At 42.3% G+C, this 19,027-nt stretch overlaps 2 protein-coding genes across 21 annotated transcripts in view; one reads left to right on the top strand and one right to left on the bottom strand.

The window, feature by feature from the left end:
• The window catches only part of LOC138758107 (calcium/calmodulin-dependent protein kinase type II subunit delta), a 461,931-nt gene that overhangs the window by 300,745 nt on the left and 142,159 nt on the right, over positions 1–19,027 (bottom strand). The gene's annotated exons all lie outside the window — the stretch shown is intronic.
• LOC138758108 (uncharacterized) overlaps positions 10,544–19,027 on the top strand; it is a 69,852-nt gene continuing 61,368 nt past the window's right edge. For all 6 annotated transcript variants that reach the window (XM_069926570.1, XM_069926566.1, XM_069926568.1 and 3 more), the window contains exon 1: positions 10,544–13,855. In XM_069926570.1, the coding sequence (XP_069782671.1) occupies positions 10,561–11,256 (696 nt within the window). In that variant the 5' untranslated portion in view covers positions 10,544–10,560 and the 3' untranslated portion in view covers positions 11,257–13,855. The remainder of the gene's footprint in view (positions 13,856–19,027) is intronic.

Here is a 19,027-nt window from a genome sequence, read left to right on the forward strand (position 1 = left end):
AAAAAATTCATTTAAAACAAGTTACTATAATATTTAGTAATAGTAACACCCAGGTAATTAATTTGATTTTTTAGCTATTTTAAAAGGAAGGGCAAAATCTAAAGAGCCAGAAGTGTTCAATACAAACAGCTCGCTTTTCTGAAGATTTAGCAATTTAAAAAAATTTGGATCCTCTATATTACAGGCATAAATATTAACAAAAACTATTTATTATATAGTTTACCAGATAAACATAATAATTGACACTATTTAATTCTAACAAAGTGGTCTATCAATATTGAGACACCTCTAGACTTAGCCATAAATGCTGGAAGAGCTATCCCTTATTTATCTTAAATAAACAAGCGGTATCAGATAGAGGAAAATTAATCTCTTGGTTTATATTTTTTAATGTGAAAATATCTTGCGTCACTTTATAGGATGATTCAAACCAGAAATATTCCAACTAATTATCTTATGAACTTTAGCCTTCTGAGAAATTAGAATCCGATAATACAAAGAAAGCAAAATAGAGATCAATATAATTAATTGGCAATAAAATTATAAACATTCTAAGTGCTGAAACAGCCATATCTTTGAGGAGTCAGAATAACTTCACATAAGAAACCCAATCTAAAACGACCACTCCTCCCCCACACTCAGATATCCCAGTCTGTCCCAGAGAACAGCAAGCTAGTAAACAAAGCAAAAACACCAACATCTCTCTGTTAGCAGCACTCCTAATAAGTTGAAAGTTAAAGCATACTTCCATAAACCACTAAACATGTTTTGACTAAAAAGAAAACACAAGGTCAAAAAAGAAGACAACTGCATACTTATAACTACGTTACCAAAATTAAAATTATAGTTTAAAATACATCGAAGTAATAACCTTACAGTGGGAGCAGCTAATAGAAGCTGTTATGAACAAAACAAAAGTGAAGCCCTTTTTGCTCCAGCAGCATTGCCAGAGCTGCTGAAACAGTAGTGCTGCCATGATCTCAAGGAGAGTGGGCAGCGAAATCACAACACTCCCACAGGGTCCAACCACCGTCAGCTCTGTACAGGTTTTAAATGGCCTGTTAATGGAGCAGACTGTGGTTTTATTTAAAAATACTGTGATGGCAGGATATTTTCCCAAGATGGCAGTGCCTATGATCATCAGTAGCCATGGTGTTGCAGACTCTGGGGAAGCAGAGGATTGATGCAGGAGTAGTATGGATTATGGAGGGCCTTTCGACCCCTCTGTCTGGAATCTGGTGGAAATGTGGATTGTTTAGGGGCACTTAGTCTCTCCATCTGGAACCTGATTGGCCTCCCAATCAAGGTCAAGTCTTGCCCAAAGGTCAGCACACACCTGGTCACTGGCCCCTTTAATTGCCATGTTGTGTTAGTCTTCAGACTCCTGAACCTCCTTGCTGATGGTAGCAAGGTGAAGAGGGCATGGCCTGGGCAGTGAAGATCCTTGATAGAGGCTGATTTCTTAAGACACTGCTTCTTATAGATTCCTTAATGGAGTGAAGACTGATGCCCTCATGATAGTGCTGGTCGAGTTCGCAATTCTCTTTAGACTTTTCCTGTCCTGTGAATTGGCACCTTCATACAGTGATGCAACCAGTCAGAAAGCTCTCCATGTAGAAATTTGGAAGTCTTTTTTGACTTATCAAATCTTCTTAAACTCTTCACTAAGTGTAGCTGCTGGTGAGCCTTCTTTGTGATTGCAATCGACATGAAGGCTCCAGGATAGATCTGAAGATATAACGACACCTAGAAATTTGAAATTCTTTACTCTTTCCACTGTTGATCCCTCAATGAGGACTGGCTTGTGTTCTCCTGGATTCCCCTTCCAGAAGTTCCTTAGTTTTGCTGATGTTGAGTGCAAGGTTGTTGCCTTCAATTAGCTAATCTATCTCACACCTGTATGCTTTATTATTCCACTATGTGAATTAAATACCCTCAGCTCCTCAAAATTTTTTCCCTCTCTTTCTAAACCTCCACCCTGGGGGGGGGGGGGGGGTGGAAACAATGAACATCCACCTTATCTATTCTCCTCATGATTTTATAAATCACAATAAGGTCACCTCAAAACCTCCTTCAGTCCCCAGAAACCAACCCCAGCTATCTCATTAAAACTCAAACCCTGCAGTCCCATTAACACTCTTGCGATCTTTTTCTGCAAATTTTTGAGGTGAATCACATCCTTGCAAAAGTGTGGCGACCACATCTGCACACTACTCCAAATATTACCAATGTCCTGTCCAGGTGAAACATGATGTCCCAACTCCTGCACGCAATACTCTGACCATTGAAGGCAAGCAAACCATACATCTTCTTCACCACTCTGCTGACCTACGTCACCATTTTCAGGTCCCTCTATTTTACAATACCCCAGGACTCTGCCATTTACTGTGAACGTTGTGCCCTGGTTTGACTTCCCAAAATACATCACTTGAGTAAAATTCCATCTGCCCTTCTTGGCCCTCTTTTCCAGTTGATCGAGACCCAGTTGTAACCTGAGAACACTTCCTTCACTCTTCAGCATACCACTGGTTTTGGTATCATTTGCAAACTCATTAATCATCCCATCTCTATATTCTTATTCAAATTATTCATATTCAAGACCACTCTGGTTTACAAAAAGCCCTGACATTGAAATCTGACTTTACGCAAATACTCACTTTTTTTTTGAAGGGTATTTCAAGACAGGAAGGTGAGATACATAAATGGCAGCGATTCAGATGATAATAGTTAACATTTCCTCAGCAGCGATGTTCTCCCTAATCAAAAGCATCCATCTTCATTACATTTAAGGCATCTGTAGCCTCGGATATTAAGCTCACATACTTGCCATCTTCTGCTTCTCGCATAGATATATTTCAATCCCATTTGCCTCATTTCATCTGCTTCACTTCTCAGGTTTCATGAATTAAACTACATACTTGATATCTCCCCTTCCTAACCTAGTCCCTCTAAAGTAGGAGTCTCCAAATTGGTCAATATTGACCCCTGGGGGGGGTCTATGCGACTATCCAAGGGGTCGATAAATATGCCACGAGTTGATAATACCTGGGGGGGGGGGGGGGCAATTGAACTTTTGCGATGGAAAGCAGGGGCAGATCAATGGAAAACAATGCCTATGGCAGTGGTAGCCAACTTCTCATGAGAGCGGGTCTTGGTGGCCGGTGCTTTATATTTGGCTTCGGCCTTGTAATAAGTAGAGAGTGACCAGGAGGACAGACTGAGCGCAGAAGATGTATGCATTCTTTTTACCTTTGGTAGTGCCACCCACCCCCCAACCCACTCCCCCCTTCTCCCGGTCCAGGGCTGGGATTCCACGCCTGGGGGTTGATGAGGGATCAAGTGTTCAATGAAGGGGTCACTGGTCTAAAAGATCCCTGCTCTAAACTGTCCTGCCTGAAACATCACCTATTTCTCCTCACCTTCCGAGTCCCTCCTGCTCCTCTGTTTGCTTCCTAAAGTAAATGTTGTTTAACCTATCCTTCCTTGTTCCCTGCACTATCTCTTACAATACAACAAGAATGCGGGAAGTTTGGAATAAAATATTAGCAACATATCCAATAGAAATGTTGGAACTATGTGCAGTGAACTGGAATTCATTGTCTGTGTGTTGTTCTGATGGTGGGCTTCACCCTCACCTACTCCAATATAAACCCTGGTTTTCCCACCTTATCTCAGATTCGCCCGAGGACTATTGCATCTACCGGCCATTGATTGTAAGCTATTAAAAGCATGTTTGTACTCCTCACAATCTCTGAGTGCAATCAGTCGCGTAACAATATGTACATGTATATACTCCGGAATTTAATATATGGGCTTCCCCAGAGAATGAAAATCCAAAATTATGCAAATTCTCCCATACATTTTAAAGGAATTTATCAAGTTAGTAAATGATAACAACCTCGGGCTGCATGGGCACAGCAGTTAGCAAAACGCTGTTACAACATCAGCAACTCACGTTTGAATCCGGCGGTCTGAAATGAGTTTGCACATTCTTCTTGAGTCTGCGTGGGTTTCCTCCCACCTTCTAAAGGTGTACAGGGTTAGTAGATTAATTGGGCATGTGGGTGTATTTGGATGGTGCAGTGTCACAGTCCGTTCACAGACAATATCTCTAAATTAAAGCCAGCAATTTGGGATAAATGGATGTTTCTCCGGTTGGCAACTGGTAGTTATTGAGGTGCTACAGGGGTCACCGTTGGGCCCACAACTGTACACAATTTTCAGAACTGATTTACAGGAGATGTCCATGTGCAGTGTATTGAAGTCTGTTGATGGATTGAGTGGAAAAACAAATTGTGTACAAAGGACGGATTCTGCACTGAAATACAGATAAGTTAAATGAATGGGCAAGGGCCTGGCAGGGGAGTATATGTGAGGTCATCCACTTTGGAAGGAAAAACAGTGCATCAGGCTAATGCTTAATTTGTGGAAAATTAACCAGTGACCAGGGAGTGCTTGATCTCACTTTCATCCAAGTCCTTCTCCATGGTGAATACTTAGAAATTACCTCACCCACTTCCTCTGCTTTGGGGCAAAAGTCCACTTTTTTGTCTTTAGATGGTTCTACCCTCTCCTTTGCCACTCACATTTTATAAAGTGCTCGACTTGAGTGAAGAGAAACTACAGAGAGGACCCGTGTCCATGTGGGTTTCCTCCATGTGCTCCAGTTTCCTATCATATCCCCAAAAGAATGTACCATTAGTAAATTAATTGGTCACATGCATGTATTTGGGGCAGCAAAGGGCTCACAGGACAATTGGGACTGCGACTGCGCTGTGTCTCGAAAATAAATTGAGATACAGTATACATTTGTTCATTTGAATTACAGCACTTCAAATTAGCATGTCATGATTTATTTTTACATTAAAACCACTGCTGAACAAATGTACACTTCTTGTATCCCCTGTGGCTCATTTCACAAAGTTGCCCATTTGCTCTTTGTTCTGAAGGGTCTTGAATAGCAGGTGGTGGTTTTATTCCTTTCTAATATATTCGTAATCAGGGAATCCAGGCACATACAGAATTCTATCAGCATTTAAATCACCACAGCTTGCATTAGAAAAAAAAATTGAACAATTGAACACTCATCCTACAAGTTATTTTTATAGGCTTTGAAAACTGTGATCTTATTGATGGAGACAAACTTGCATCATGGGATCAGAAAACTCCAAGTGCATCACAATCATTCTTAAGATGTTTTAATAAATTAGACTCATGATGAAATTAGGGTCATGATGTTGGTGTCGCAAAAACAACCTTGAACTCAATGTTAGCAAAACCAAGGAGAACACAGACCAGTCCTCATCGAGGAGTCAGCAGTGGAGAGGGTCAAGAACTCCAAGTTCCTGGGTGTCAACATTTTTGAGGATCTGTCCTGGAGCCTCAATGCCAATGCAATCACGAAGAAGGCTCACCATTGGCTATGCTTTGAGCTTGACGAGATCCGGTATACTCCGAAGACTCCTGAAATCTTCTGCAGGTGTACCGTGGAGAGCATTCTGGCTGGTTGCATCATTGTTTGGTATGGAGGCGTCAACTCTCAGGACAAGAAAAAAAAACTCCAGAGGATTGTTAATTCAGCCTGCGACATCACAGGCACCAGACTTAACTCCTTCGAGGATACCTACTCGAGGTAGTGTCTTTAAAAAGCAGACTCTACCCTAAGGACCTCCACCACCCAGGCCATACTCTCTTCACTCTGCTACGGTATAGGAGCACTCAGTGGCACAAGGACAGCTTCTTCCCCACTGCCATCAGATTTTTGAATGATCAGTGAACCAAAGACACTGTCTTACTTTGACTTTTCTTGCACTCTTTTATTTGTTTTGTAAATGTGCCATATATAAATTCTCTACGATGCTGACACAAAACAAATGTAGTGACATGTTCATGACAATAAATACTGATTCTGAAAATATCATCAGGAAAAACCTTTGTTTGCCTATTATGTATTTAATTCAAAACCTAATCTATGCAGGCCATTACAATTTGAAACATACTTGACTAGTACAATTACACTTTAGTTTTACAAAACCAGATCTATAGAATCACTTCCATGAAAGCATGTGAAGTCAGGGAATCCAATATTAGATTAGAATTAGATTAAATGTATTTATTTATTCATCTTGTGAGTGTCCGTTTTACAACTTTCTAACAGCATAACATTTTAATCAGCATTTATGCTGAAAATTGCAAATTGTGCAGTTCCAGATCTTGTGTAGAAGAAACAGTTTGCAAAACCAAGACCACTGGCAAATTAGAGAAACTATGCATAATATTCCCTCTGTGCACTCTCCCATAAAACAGTATCAATATCGACTTCTACCTCCTATCCAAGGACCACAAACCTAGTTGCCCTGGTTTCCATGTGCTACTGCCCCACCGCAATGTATCCATTTCTATCACTTGTTCAGTCCCCCTCCACTTACATCCAAGATACTTCACTAGACCGGCATCATTTCAACAATGTCCAATTCCCTGAACTCAACCGCCTCAACTTCACTATTTCTGCCAGCCCTTATGTGATCTCACTATGAGACACAACTTCCCCTGTCCTCCCCCTTCCACCTTTTGCAGGGACTATTCCCTCCAAAACACCCTTGACCACTCACTCTATCCTTCCCAACAATCACCCATTTGATACCTACCCCTCTGACAGCAGAAAATGCTCACCACCTCCCTCATCACCATTTGAAGCCCCATGCAGCCCTTCCAAATGAACCTATACTTCACTTGTGAATCTGTAGGGGTCATCTACTGCATCCTGTGCTTCCACTGTAGCTTCTTCTACATCAGAGAGACCGACGCAGACTGGGAGATCGCTTCGTTGTGCACTTTCGCTCTGTCCACTTAATAGCAAGGATAACCAGTGCCAACTCATTTCAATTTCCCACCCCATTCCCATGATGATGCCTGTCCATGGTCTCATGTACTGCCAGACAAAGACCACCCAAAGAACTCCTCATATTCCATCTGGCACCTCCAACCAGATGGCATCAACATTAACTTTTCTGGTTTCCATTAGCAACCCCCCTCCTCTCAAAATCATTCCTTATGTCTTCTTTTCTCTAGTTCTGCCTCTCCCTCTTTCCCTTCCCCTCTGTCTCCTTTCCTCCAGCTCTCTTCTCCCAATCAATTCCCACCTTTCCTCTTCTGCCACCCCAAAAATGACCTTTTGTCTGTTGGCCTGTGCTCCTCTGCCTGCCCTTTCTTCCCTCCTCCCCAACATTTTTATGCAACCACCTACTTGATTTTTACTCACATCTTAAAAAAGGGCTTTAGCCCGAAGCTTTGAAAGTATATCTTTACCTCCTATGGACACTGAGACCTGCCAACTTCCTCCAGCATTTTTGTGTTCTTACTACAATTACAGCATCTACAGATTTTTGGTTTCACCCTACATTAACAGCGACTTCTGCAGTTTCTGTTATACCCTTCCACATCTCTATCTTTCCCAAAACCTCTGTCAACCTTTCCTCCAGTTCCCCACCCCTTTTCTTCTCTCTCCGTTCAGAGCTATCCCTAGTCCCTATCATCTCAGCTTTTTTCTCTTCCCACCTACATCCACTGTTGACCTCTTAGGCTGTGATCCTACCACCTCGGCCCTTTCCCTCCTCTCCTTCCTCATCCACCCACTTTTTTTTTAATTTAGGTGCCTACCTACTTTTTTCTCATACCTTGAAGAAGGGTTCCAGTCCAAAACTTTGGTTACTCTTTACTTCCTACAGATGCTGCATGCCCCACTGAGTTTCTCCAGCAGTTTTGTGTGTTGCACTACAACCACTGCTTCTTCAGATTTTCCTGTTTAACAACCAAAAAAATGAGACCTGCAAACCCAAGGATTAGAAAAATGACTATGATGTAAAGTTAGATCATCTTATGGTAACTTGCAGATAAAGAATTTGTAATGATCCACTTTATCAGTTATATGATTTATGAACACAATGCTCTTGATGAATAGTATATCAAGATAATTGGGGGTATATCACATTCTACTTTGTTTAATGCCTTGCATAACACATATTGAATACTTATTTTTTTGTTCATTTTATTTTGTGGTGATTTCTGGTTTAAAAAAATACCTGACCTTGGCAATTCAAGACTCATAGAATATTCCACTTAAGTATCCAAACCTATAGCTGAAAATAAGCAGATGCTGCAATCATAAATTACCTTCACATTCACCCTGTTTCTCTCCAGTTTCTATCCTATATTTTTCTACCATCCATGTCATCACTGGATGTCATCAGCCACTTAAAAAAATCTGATCCTTCCTTCACCATTTGTTTTTCTCCCTCTATCCAGGGTGCACATTTGCCTGTAACACATTTATCATCCTGCCTCTCACCTTTTGGTGCACCAGAGCAATTTGTGGATGGGTAGAGGAAAATAACACACAATTTAAAAAAAAAAGATTTTGCCTCAGTAAACAGGATAAATACAAGCATGTTAATCAACCTTCTATTTTGAATTTTGCAAGAAATAAGATTTGGAATGATATACTGTAATTATATATAATATTAATTCAGAAACAAAAATGAAAATGTATGCAAACTTTAGTTCATTTTGCATAGACACAGAATGTAAATGTCAGCTTTTGCATTAACACTTTTACTTCCACAGGTGCCCAAGGAAACGTGGTATGTTTCCAGGGGGCCCTTGCTAAATTTTAGATTCAAGGATAGTTTGTTTCCTATTGTCACTCTTGAAAAGACCTCTCCTGGTAGAAAAAAAGTGTCTTTTTAACTGTTTAACTATTTCTTTTCCTCAGTGAGGACGTTAAAGTCAGCATAGAAAGATTTCAATAATTCAATTGTTAAAAAATTGAAGATTTATTTTCCACACAACTGAAAGTCAAAGTTCTGTTATTGTCATGTAATAAAACAGATGTGACATTACAATAAATTGCATTTTGTTTGCCATAAGGCAGACAACGATTCGCCTTCAACACAGAAATTAGCCGAGAAAGAGAAGTAAAAAAGATTTGTTTCCTCCCCCCCCCCCGCCCCCCTCCGAGTCACTGAGCGCCTGTGGATTTCCCCGCATCTGCAGCCTCACAGACTTCAGTCCAAACCATTAGCAATCCAAGCTCCAGATCAAAACCTCTGACATAATCAGTAAACTTTTGGCACCCAACACCCTTTGGGAGTCCCTCCTGCCTTCAAACACCCTCTCACACCCCAGTTCCGAAGTCTGGTACCCCTTCAGTCAGTCTCCAGCAGTCTGCAGCCTAATCATGGCAAGTATCCCATGCCTTCTTCACTACCTGTGCTGTCACCTGTGCTTTATACACACCCAATAATTTTTATGGCCCTACCATTCATTGTGTACTTTCTACCATTATTACTGCTCCCAAAATGCATCACTTTGCACCTCAGAATTAAATTTCATCTGCCATTGCCATACCCATCTTCTGAACTGATATCATCCTGTGGCCTACAACTTTCTTTTTCACTTCTAAGAGCACAAATTTTCTTGTCATCAGCAAACTTCGTAATGAATCCATATGAAATGTACCTAGAGTTTAAATTTGACAGAACTTTGTAATTGTCACCAAATCCCATGAAAGGGTTTATTTTACTATGGGTTAGTGGCGGCGCACAGCCTAATGGCGAACCGGCCCCTCTTGTATCACCACGTGGTGGGGCAGCCATTAGGAGGTGGCGTCGTCAGGGGTTTCTTCTTGACTCCAGCATCCCTTCCAGCGCCCACCCTGGGCAGCGATTATGATGTCACAATGCACCAGGTGACTGAGCTTATGCTGCCCTTAAAGGAGCGCGCTGAATATGAATAAAAACAGTCATTAACGACCATCGGTGTAGTGGCAGTGATTTACTTCAGCTCCTCAGAGCACAACATTGGTGACTCCAATGGACCCAACCAATGATGGACACGGCAGAGGTTAACACGGTAGCCCTCGAACTTCCCCGTTTCTGGCCACATCGCCCACGGACGTGGTTCAGCCAAGTGGAGGCACAATTCCACCTCCGCAACATCACAGCTGATACCACCAAGTTTTACCATGTTGTGGGCACCCTTGATCAAGACACGGCAGCGAGGGTGGATGATATCATCCATCGGCCACCAGCGACCAAAAAGTACACAGCCCTCAAGAATCTGCTCCTGGGGAAGTCTGGCCTCTCACCCCAGAAGCATGCATCCAAACTCTTACATCTAGATGGGATGGGGGACTGCAGCCCCTCAGCCCTCATGGACGAGATGCTGGCCCTGGCCAGCATCCAAGCCGTGCTTCCTCTTCAGACAGATCTTTCTAGAACAAATGCCAGAGGACATTTGGCTCAATCTGTCTGAAGAGGACTTCTCTGACCCCCGTAAGGCAGCAACCTGGGAGGATGCCCTCTGGTGAGCTAAGCAGGAGAACGAGGCAGCACTCAGCCAAGTCTCCAACCCAATGCCCCATTGTCAGCAAGATTCCCCCAAGGGCAAGTCCGAAGAAGCCCAGTCATCGTGGTGCTTCTACCATCAGTGCTGGGAGGCTAAAGCCCGCAAGTGCCGCCAGTCCTGCGATTACCAGGGAAACGGCCAGGCCAAACGGTGTTAATGGCTGCGACGGTTGGCCGCGTGAACAGCCTCCTCTACATCCAAGACAGATCCACACGCTTCTGGTTCCTAGTTGACACAGGGGCTGAGCTGAGCATCCTTCCCCCCACAGTGCTGGAAACACGAACTCGAATCCCCGGTCCAACCCTGCGGGCTGCCAATGGCTTTACAATCAAAACCTTTGACACTCGTAGAGCACAGATACAGATTAGGGAAGAGAAGTTCACTTGGAGGTTCGTCCTGGCCTCGGTGAGCACGGTGCTGTTGGGGGCTGACTTCCTAAGGGCTCACGGCCTGCTGGTGGATGTGAGGGGCAGGAGGCCGCTCAATGCCCGCACCTTCCGCTTGGTGCATCTGGGCACGGCAGACGACGCCAGGTCAGAGATCACCACAGTCGCTGCTGCCGAAGACGAATGTTCCAGGATCCTCAGTGAGTTTCCTGCCATCCTGAAACCTCACTTCGACATCTCCTCCCACCATCACAGAATATTCCATCATGTCTCCACGCAAGGCCCCTCGATCCACACCAGGGCTAGACAGCTGCCACCGGAGAAACTGAAGCAAGCCAAGGCGGAATTCTCCAGACTCCAGGAGTTGGGAATCATTCGGCGATCGAACAGAGCTTCGTGGGCGCTGCTACACATGGTCCCGAAGTCATCAGGAGGTTGGAGCCCTGCAGAGACTACAGACAGCTGAATGACGCCACGACTCAGACAGGTACCCAGTTCCCCATATCCAAGACTTCGCCGTCAACCTCCACGGTGCGCAGTTCTTTTCAAAGGTTGATCTGGTGCGCGGATACCACCAGATCTCAGTCCACCCCAATGACGCTGGAAAGATCCTCATTATAACCCCCTTCGGCCTATTCGAGTTTCTCCACATGCTGTTCGGCCTGAAGAATGCCACCCAGACATTCCAGCACCTCATGGACACAGTGGGTAGGGATTTGGACTTGGTCTTTATCTACCTAGACGACATCCTGGTAGCTCGCGAAGAGCACAAGGCCCATCTCTGTACCCTGTTCGCCCGGCTGGCAGAATTCAGCCTCATGGTCAACAAGGCCAAATGCCAGTTTGGGAAACAAACTTTGCAGTTCCTGGGGCACACTATCACAGCGTTTGGGGCAGCTCTCCGGCTCCAGAGAAAGTGGCAGCCATCCAATGTTTCCCCAAGCCCTCCTCCCTCAAAAGGCTACAGGAATTTGTGGGGATGGTGAACTTTTACCATCGATTCATCCCCAATGCCGCCCGCATCATGCGCCCTCGATTTGTGCTGATAGCAACGAAAGAGAAGACCTTGCCCTGGTCGGGGAAGGCAGACAAGGCTTTCACAGTCATGAAGCGGGCCCTCGCTGAGGCGACTTTGTTAGTGCACCCATGCCCGGAAGCACATACGGCGCTATCGGTCAATGCTTCCACTACAATCGATGCTTCCGCTACGGTGGTCAGAGGGATGCTCGAACAGTGGCTGGACGGACAGTGGTGCCCACTAGACTTTTTCAGCAGGTAGTTGTGGCCCCCCGAACTCAAATACAATGTGTTCGACTGGGAGCTCCTGCCGCTGTACCTGTCCATCCGCCATTTTCGATATTTCCTAGAGGGCAGAACTTTTACAGTCTTTATCGACAACAAGCCCCTCACCCAAGCACTATCGATGGCCAAGGACCTGTGGTCAGCCAGGCAAATGTGCCACCTGTCCTACGTCTCGGAATTCACAACAGATATCCAGCACAGGGTGGGTAAGGACAACATAGTCACTGACATGCTCTCCCGCCTGGCCATCAGCACGCTAGCTCCCGGTCTCGATTACGCACAGCTCGCACAGGCCCAGCAGCACAACGCTGAAACCCATGCTCTCCGCACCACACTATCAGGGCTCCAGTTTGAGGATATCCGCCTCCCTGATTCCGCCCAGCCACTGGTCTGTGATACCTCCACCGGCTCACTGCGCCTGGTAGTTCCACAGGACTGGAGGGCTAGGGTCGTCGGTTCCATCCATGATCTCGCCCACCCCTCAGTAAAGACTGCATGGTGGCTCAGTAATTCGTCTGGCACGGCCTCAAGAAGGAGGTCGCAGCACAAGCCCACAACTGCGTCCGATGTCAGACCTCCAAAGTCCACAGGCACACGCAGGCCCCTGTCCAACATTTCAACCCGGCACCGCAAAGGTTCCAACATATCCACGTAGACGTCATGGGTCCCTTGCCGGTATCCAGAGAGTCACAGTACCTATTCACCATAATGGACTGAGCAACCAGGTGGCCGGAAGCCATCCCGGTCCGTGAAGCATCAGCAGAGACGTGCGCTAGAGCCCTGGTCAGCCAATGGATCACTCATTTCGGCATGCCGGCGCCTATTATGAGTGACAGGGACACTCAATTTACCTCCGCCCTATGGTTGCAGCTGGCGAGGCTTTTAGGGGTAACACTGCACCACACCATGGCCACCCGCAGTCTAATGGGTTGGTAGAGAGGTTCCATCGCCACTTAAAGACCGTCCTGATAGCCAGACTTTCTGGCTCCGACTGGGTGGACAAGTTGCCCTGGGTCCTCCTCGGAATCAGAACGGCGCCCAAGGAAGACGTGCAAGCCTTGTCAGCTGAAACAGTCTGCAATGCACCACTCTGCCTGCCAGGGGAATTCTTCGGCCCCCAAGCAGAGTCCACGCACAGTGAAGGTGAGGGGGTCGCCGATTCCGTAAACGCTTGGGCAACCTGACCCCACCGCCCCCGTCGGCACCTGACTGTCTCATCGGCCCAAGGAACTCGATGTGGTGCAAATCGTCTTTGTCAGAAGGGGACCACAGAGAGCAACGCTGCAGCGGCCTTACAGGGGCCGTACAAGGTTTTCCAGCAGTCAGGCGGAACTTTTATTTTGGACGTGGGGTCAGGGAGGAATTGTTTACCGTCGACTGCTTGAAAGCCGCCCATCTGGACTTACCTCAACCGGTCCAGGCAGCCATGCCCAAACGGCAGGGCCGGCCGCCCAAGTGACAGGAAGCATAGCCGGTTCTGGGGGGGGGGGTTGTGTGGCGGCATACAGCCTAATGGCGAACCGGCCCCGCTTGTATCGCCACGTGGCGGGGAAGCCATGGGGAAATGGCATCGTCAGAGGTTTCTTCTCAACTCCAGCATCTCTTCCAGCGCCTACCCTGGCCAGCGATTATGATGTCACATTGCACCAAGGGACTGAGCATATGCTGCCCTTAAAGGGGCGGGCTGAATTTGAGTAAAAACAGTTGTTAACGACCATCAGTGTGGTGGCTGTGATTTACTTCAGCTCCTTAGAGTGCCACAGGTTTGCATTTTTGCTACTTCACTGGGTCAACGTGGCTCAGATACCAAATTTAATTTAACTTGAGTTTCAAATTAATAGGTCTGGGCCTCTGGTTGAGATTATAAATTGGAAAAAGGCGAATTTTGAGGAAATAAGAAAGGATCTACAAAGCGTGTTTTTTGGCAAGGATGTGAGAGATAAGTGGAAGAACTTCAAAGGTGAAATTGTGAGGGTACAGTGTATCTTGTTTTTCGAGGGATATTAGAGATCTGGTTCAGAAGAGAGGTGTATAGCATGTATAGGCAACATGGAGCAAATGAGGTACTTGAGAAGTATAGAAAATGCAAGAAAAATCTCAAGAGAGAAATCAGGAAAGCTAAAAGAGGACAGGAGGTTGCTTTGCAAACAATATGAAGGAAAATCCTAAGGGTTTCTACAAGTATATTAAAGGCAAAAGAATAGTAAAGGACAAATTGGTCCCCTTGAAGATCAGAGTGGTCAGCTATGAATGAAGCCAGAAGAGATGGTAGAGATCTTAATTTATTTGCATCAGTATTTACTTAGGAAATGGGCAGAGTCTAAGAAAGTGAGGCAAACATGCAGTGAGGTCATCGAACCTATACAGATTAAAGAGGAGGAGGTGCTTGCTTGAAACCAAATAGGGGTGGATAAATCCCCAGGGCCTGACAAGATATTCCCTCGGACCATGAGGGAGGCTAGTGTAGAAATTGCAGGGGTTCTGGCAGAAATATTTAAAATGTCTTTAGCCACAGGTGTGGTTCAAGAGGATTTGAGGGGAGCTCATGTTGTTCCGTTGTTTAAAAAAAAGGCTCCAAAAGTAACCCTAGAAAATATAGGCCGGTGAGCTTGACGCCATTTGTAGGTAAATTATTGGAAGGTATTCTAAGAGATCAGATATGCAAGTATTTGGATAGCCAGAAATTGATTAGATATAGTCAACATGGCTTTTTGTGTGGTAAGTTGTGTTTATCCAATCTTATTAACAGTTTTTCGAGGTGTTACCAGAAAAGTTGATGAAGGCTGTGGAGGTTAGGCCTTTGACAAGGTCCCACATGGAAGATTAGTCAGGAAGGTTCAGACTTCATGGTGAAGTAGTATACTGGATTTGACATTGGCTATACGGGAGCAGCCAGAGAGTGGTAGTGGATAATTGCTTCTCAGACTGGAGGTCTGTGACTAGTGATGTACCTTAGGGATCACTACTGGGAATATCGATAATGTGTTAAATTGGATAAGCAAGTCTGCAGATGACACAAGATTGGAGGCATTGTGGACAGCGAGGAAGGCTTTCAATGCTTGCAGAGAGATCTGGAAAAATGGCAGGTAGAATTTAATTCAGATAAGTGTGAGGTGTTGCATTTTAGAAACATAAACCAAGAAAGAATATACACAATAAATGGTAGAGCATGGAGGAGTGCAGTAGAACAGAGGAATCTGGGAATAAAGATAGATAATTCCCTGAAGTTGGCGTCACAAGGGCTTGTTTCTGTGTTATAATGTCCTACGGCTCTATGGCTGAGTCGACAAAAATATAATTCTGGTGAGCAACACCTGAGTATTGTTCACGGAACAAAGTACAACTAGCAACTAATAAGAAAGTTAACAATTAAAAATTAAGAAGGACTTTACACTGGCCAATCTAAACAAAATTTATAACTGCAGCTTCTATTCAAATAAAACATGAATAGATTAAGCATGATAAGAATAGGAATAGGAATAGACTATTTATCCCCTTAAACTTATTCCATGATGCAAACAGATCGGTGTTTCAGTTCCAAATAACCACTTTATCTAAATATCTTTAACAGAATAAAAATCAGCTTTAAAGAATGTAATTTGATGGGGAGAATTCCAGCATCAATACAGGTTTACAAAAGTATGCAAGTCTATTATTATTATAATTTATAAACACATACAGTTCAAAGAGATATAAAAAATACATAGTAAATAATGAATTAATACAGAGATATTAAACAATAATATTACAGAATAAAAATATATCATAAAAAAAAATTTTAGATCAGTTTAGGGTGTGAACTATCTCTAAAAAAAAGATAAAATTAATAACAATATATGAAAAAAGAGAAAAAAAAACCCCAAAAAAGAAAAAACAAATCTGAATTAAAAAAACTTTAAAAACTTAAAAAAAAACCTACAGATATAGCTAAACCACGCCGATCACACCGATCTCATCTTACAGCCCAATTATCATACATAATCATAGAAAGAAAACAGAGCCAGATCAATTCACCACAAATGAAAATATTGAATAAATGGTCGCCAGGTTAACTCAAACTTAGAAGGGGATTCATAGACAGAGTTTCTAATTTTCTCTAAATTTAAACATAGTATAGTTTGGGTAAACCATTGGAAAACAGTGGGAGGATTAACCTCTTTCTAATTCAATAGTATAGATCTTCTAGCCATTAGTGTAAGAAAAGCAATCATACGATCCGCAGGAAAAGATAAATAAGTCAAATCTATCATAGGTAATCCAAAAATTGCAGTAATGGGATGTGGTTGTAAATCAATATTCAAAACAGTAGATATAATGGAAAAAATTTCCTTCCAATAATTCTGTAAAGAGGGACAGGACCAAAACATATGTGTAAGGGAAGCTATTTCCAATTGACATTTATCACATATAGGATCGATATGAGAATAAAAGCAATGGAGTTTATCTTTAGACATATGAGCTCAATGAACAACTTTAAACTGTATTAGTGAATGTTTTGCACATAGAGAAGAAGAGTTTACCAGTCGCAGAATTTTATTCCAATTTTCATTGGAAATATGAAGGTTGAGTTCTCTTTCCCAATCATTTTTAAACTTTTCAAAAGTCCCAGAATTTATTTTTGTAATTATATTATATAATTTAGATATCACACCTTTTGGAGGGAATTTTGAATATAGTATATCCTCTAAAACAGTCGTAGTCTCCCGATTGGGAAAAGAGGGTAAAGTCGAAACTAAGAAACTCCTAATCTGCAAATATCGAAAGAAATGAGATCGAGGTAAATCATATTTCATGGATAATTGTTCAAATGACATGAAAGAGTTATCCAAGAATAAATCCGAAAAGCATGTTATACCTTTAACTTTCCAGAGTAAATAAGCTTGATCAATTAGAGAGGGATGAAAAAGGAAATTTAGTACAATAGGAGTTTCCAAGATAAAATGACTTAGGCCAAAAAATCTCCGGAATTGAAACCATATACGTAGTGTATGTTTAGCCATTGGATTATCAATTTGTTTATATAATTTAGTAAGAGTAAAAGGGAGAGCAGCTCCCAAAATAGAGCTAATTGAAAAATTTTGTATCGGTTTAATTTCTAAATTTACCCAATGGGGATTTAGAGATAATTCTGAATAATTCAACCAATACCTTAAGTAACTAATATTAATTGCCCAGTAATAAATTCTAAAGTTGGGTAATGCCAACCCTCCCTCTAGTTTAGATTTCTGTAAATATTTTTTCCCCAATCTAGGATTCTTGTTTTGCCAGATATACGAGGACAATTTAGAATCGACCTTATCAAAAAAAGATTTAGGAACAAAAATAGGTATAGCTTGGAATATATATAAAAATTTAGGTAAGATCATCATCTTAATAGCATTAATTCGGCCTATCATGGATAGGGATAATGGTGACCAATTGGTAAGTAAACTGCTGATCAGGTCCAATAATTAGTCCTAAACAAATCTTTATGTTTTTTAGTAATCTTAATCCCTAAATATATAAAATGGTCTCTAGCTATTTTAAAAGGTAAACTATCATAAATAGGAACCCATCCATTAAAAGGGAATAATTCACTTTTATTTAAGTTCAGTTTATATCCCGAAAAATTACTAAATTGGGCTAATAAAGATAAAACTGCAGGAATAGAATTTTCAGGATTGGAAATATATAACAATAAATTATCTGCATATAGTGATACTTTATGAATATCCCTGCAACGAATAATACCAGTAATATTGGGTGCTTCTCTGATAGCAATTGCCAAAGGTTCTAAAGCTAAGTTAAATAATAAAGGGCTAAGGGGGCACCCTTGCCTGGTGCCCCGAAATAATCGAAAATATGGCGATCTTTGGGTATTAGTAAAAACCGAGGCAACTGGGGAATTATAAAGAAGTTTAATCTAAGATATAAATATCGGACTAAAATTAAATTTTTCAAGAACTGTAAACAAATAAGGCCATTCTACTCTATCGAAGGCCTTCTCAGCATCTAGTGAAATAACACATTCTGAAGACTTATGTGAAGGAGTGTAAATAATATTCATCAATCTTCTAATATTAAAGGAGGAATAACGATTTTTAATGAATCCAGTCTGGTCTTCAGAGATAATATATGGTAATATCTTCTCTAGCCTTGTCGCTAGAATTTTAGAGAAGATCTTAGAATCAACATTCAACAAAGAAATAGGTCTATAAGAAGAACATTCGGTCGGGTCTTTATTTTTTTTCAAGATTAGAGAAATCGTAGCTCTGTAAAATGATTGTGGTAGTTTACCCAATGTGATAGATTCATCAAACATCTTAATCAGCCAGGGAGAGAGAGTAGAAGAAAAAGCTTTATAAAATTCCACAGAATATCCATCGGGACCTGGTGCTTTCCCCGAGTTCAGTGAGAAAATAGTATTATTGATCTCCGAATCTGTAATGGGTTTACTTAATTCTAAGTTATCTTGAGGTAATACTTTTGGGAGTTTCAAATGTTCTAAAAAATTAAACATATTACTAAGGTCTTGAGGGGATTCTGTACTATATAAGGATGTATAAAAATTTTGGAAAGATTGATTTATCTCTTCCTGGTTAACAGTCAGTTCTCCATTCTGTTTGCGAATCTCCACAATTTGGCGTCTAGCTGAAATATTCTTCAGATGATTAGCCAACAGTTTACCAGATTTCTCACTATGCACATAAAAATCAGATTTAGATCTAATTAACTGGTTTTCAATCGAAAATGTAAGTAACAAATTATATTCCATCTGCAGTTCAATTCTTTGTTTGTAAAGTTCTTCAGTAGGATCAGTCACATATTTCTTATCAATGTCTTTAATCTTCTCAACCAATAGATGAATCTTGTTTTTGATGCATTTCTTCAAAGCTACTGAGTAAGAAATAATTTGACCACGAATATAAGCCTTGAATGTATCCCACAATATTCCA

This window comes from Narcine bancroftii, chromosome 3, assembly GCF_036971445.1.
Source record: "Narcine bancroftii isolate sNarBan1 chromosome 3, sNarBan1.hap1, whole genome shotgun sequence".
In the NCBI taxonomy this organism is placed as follows: domain Eukaryota; kingdom Metazoa; phylum Chordata; class Chondrichthyes; order Torpediniformes; family Narcinidae; genus Narcine; species Narcine bancroftii.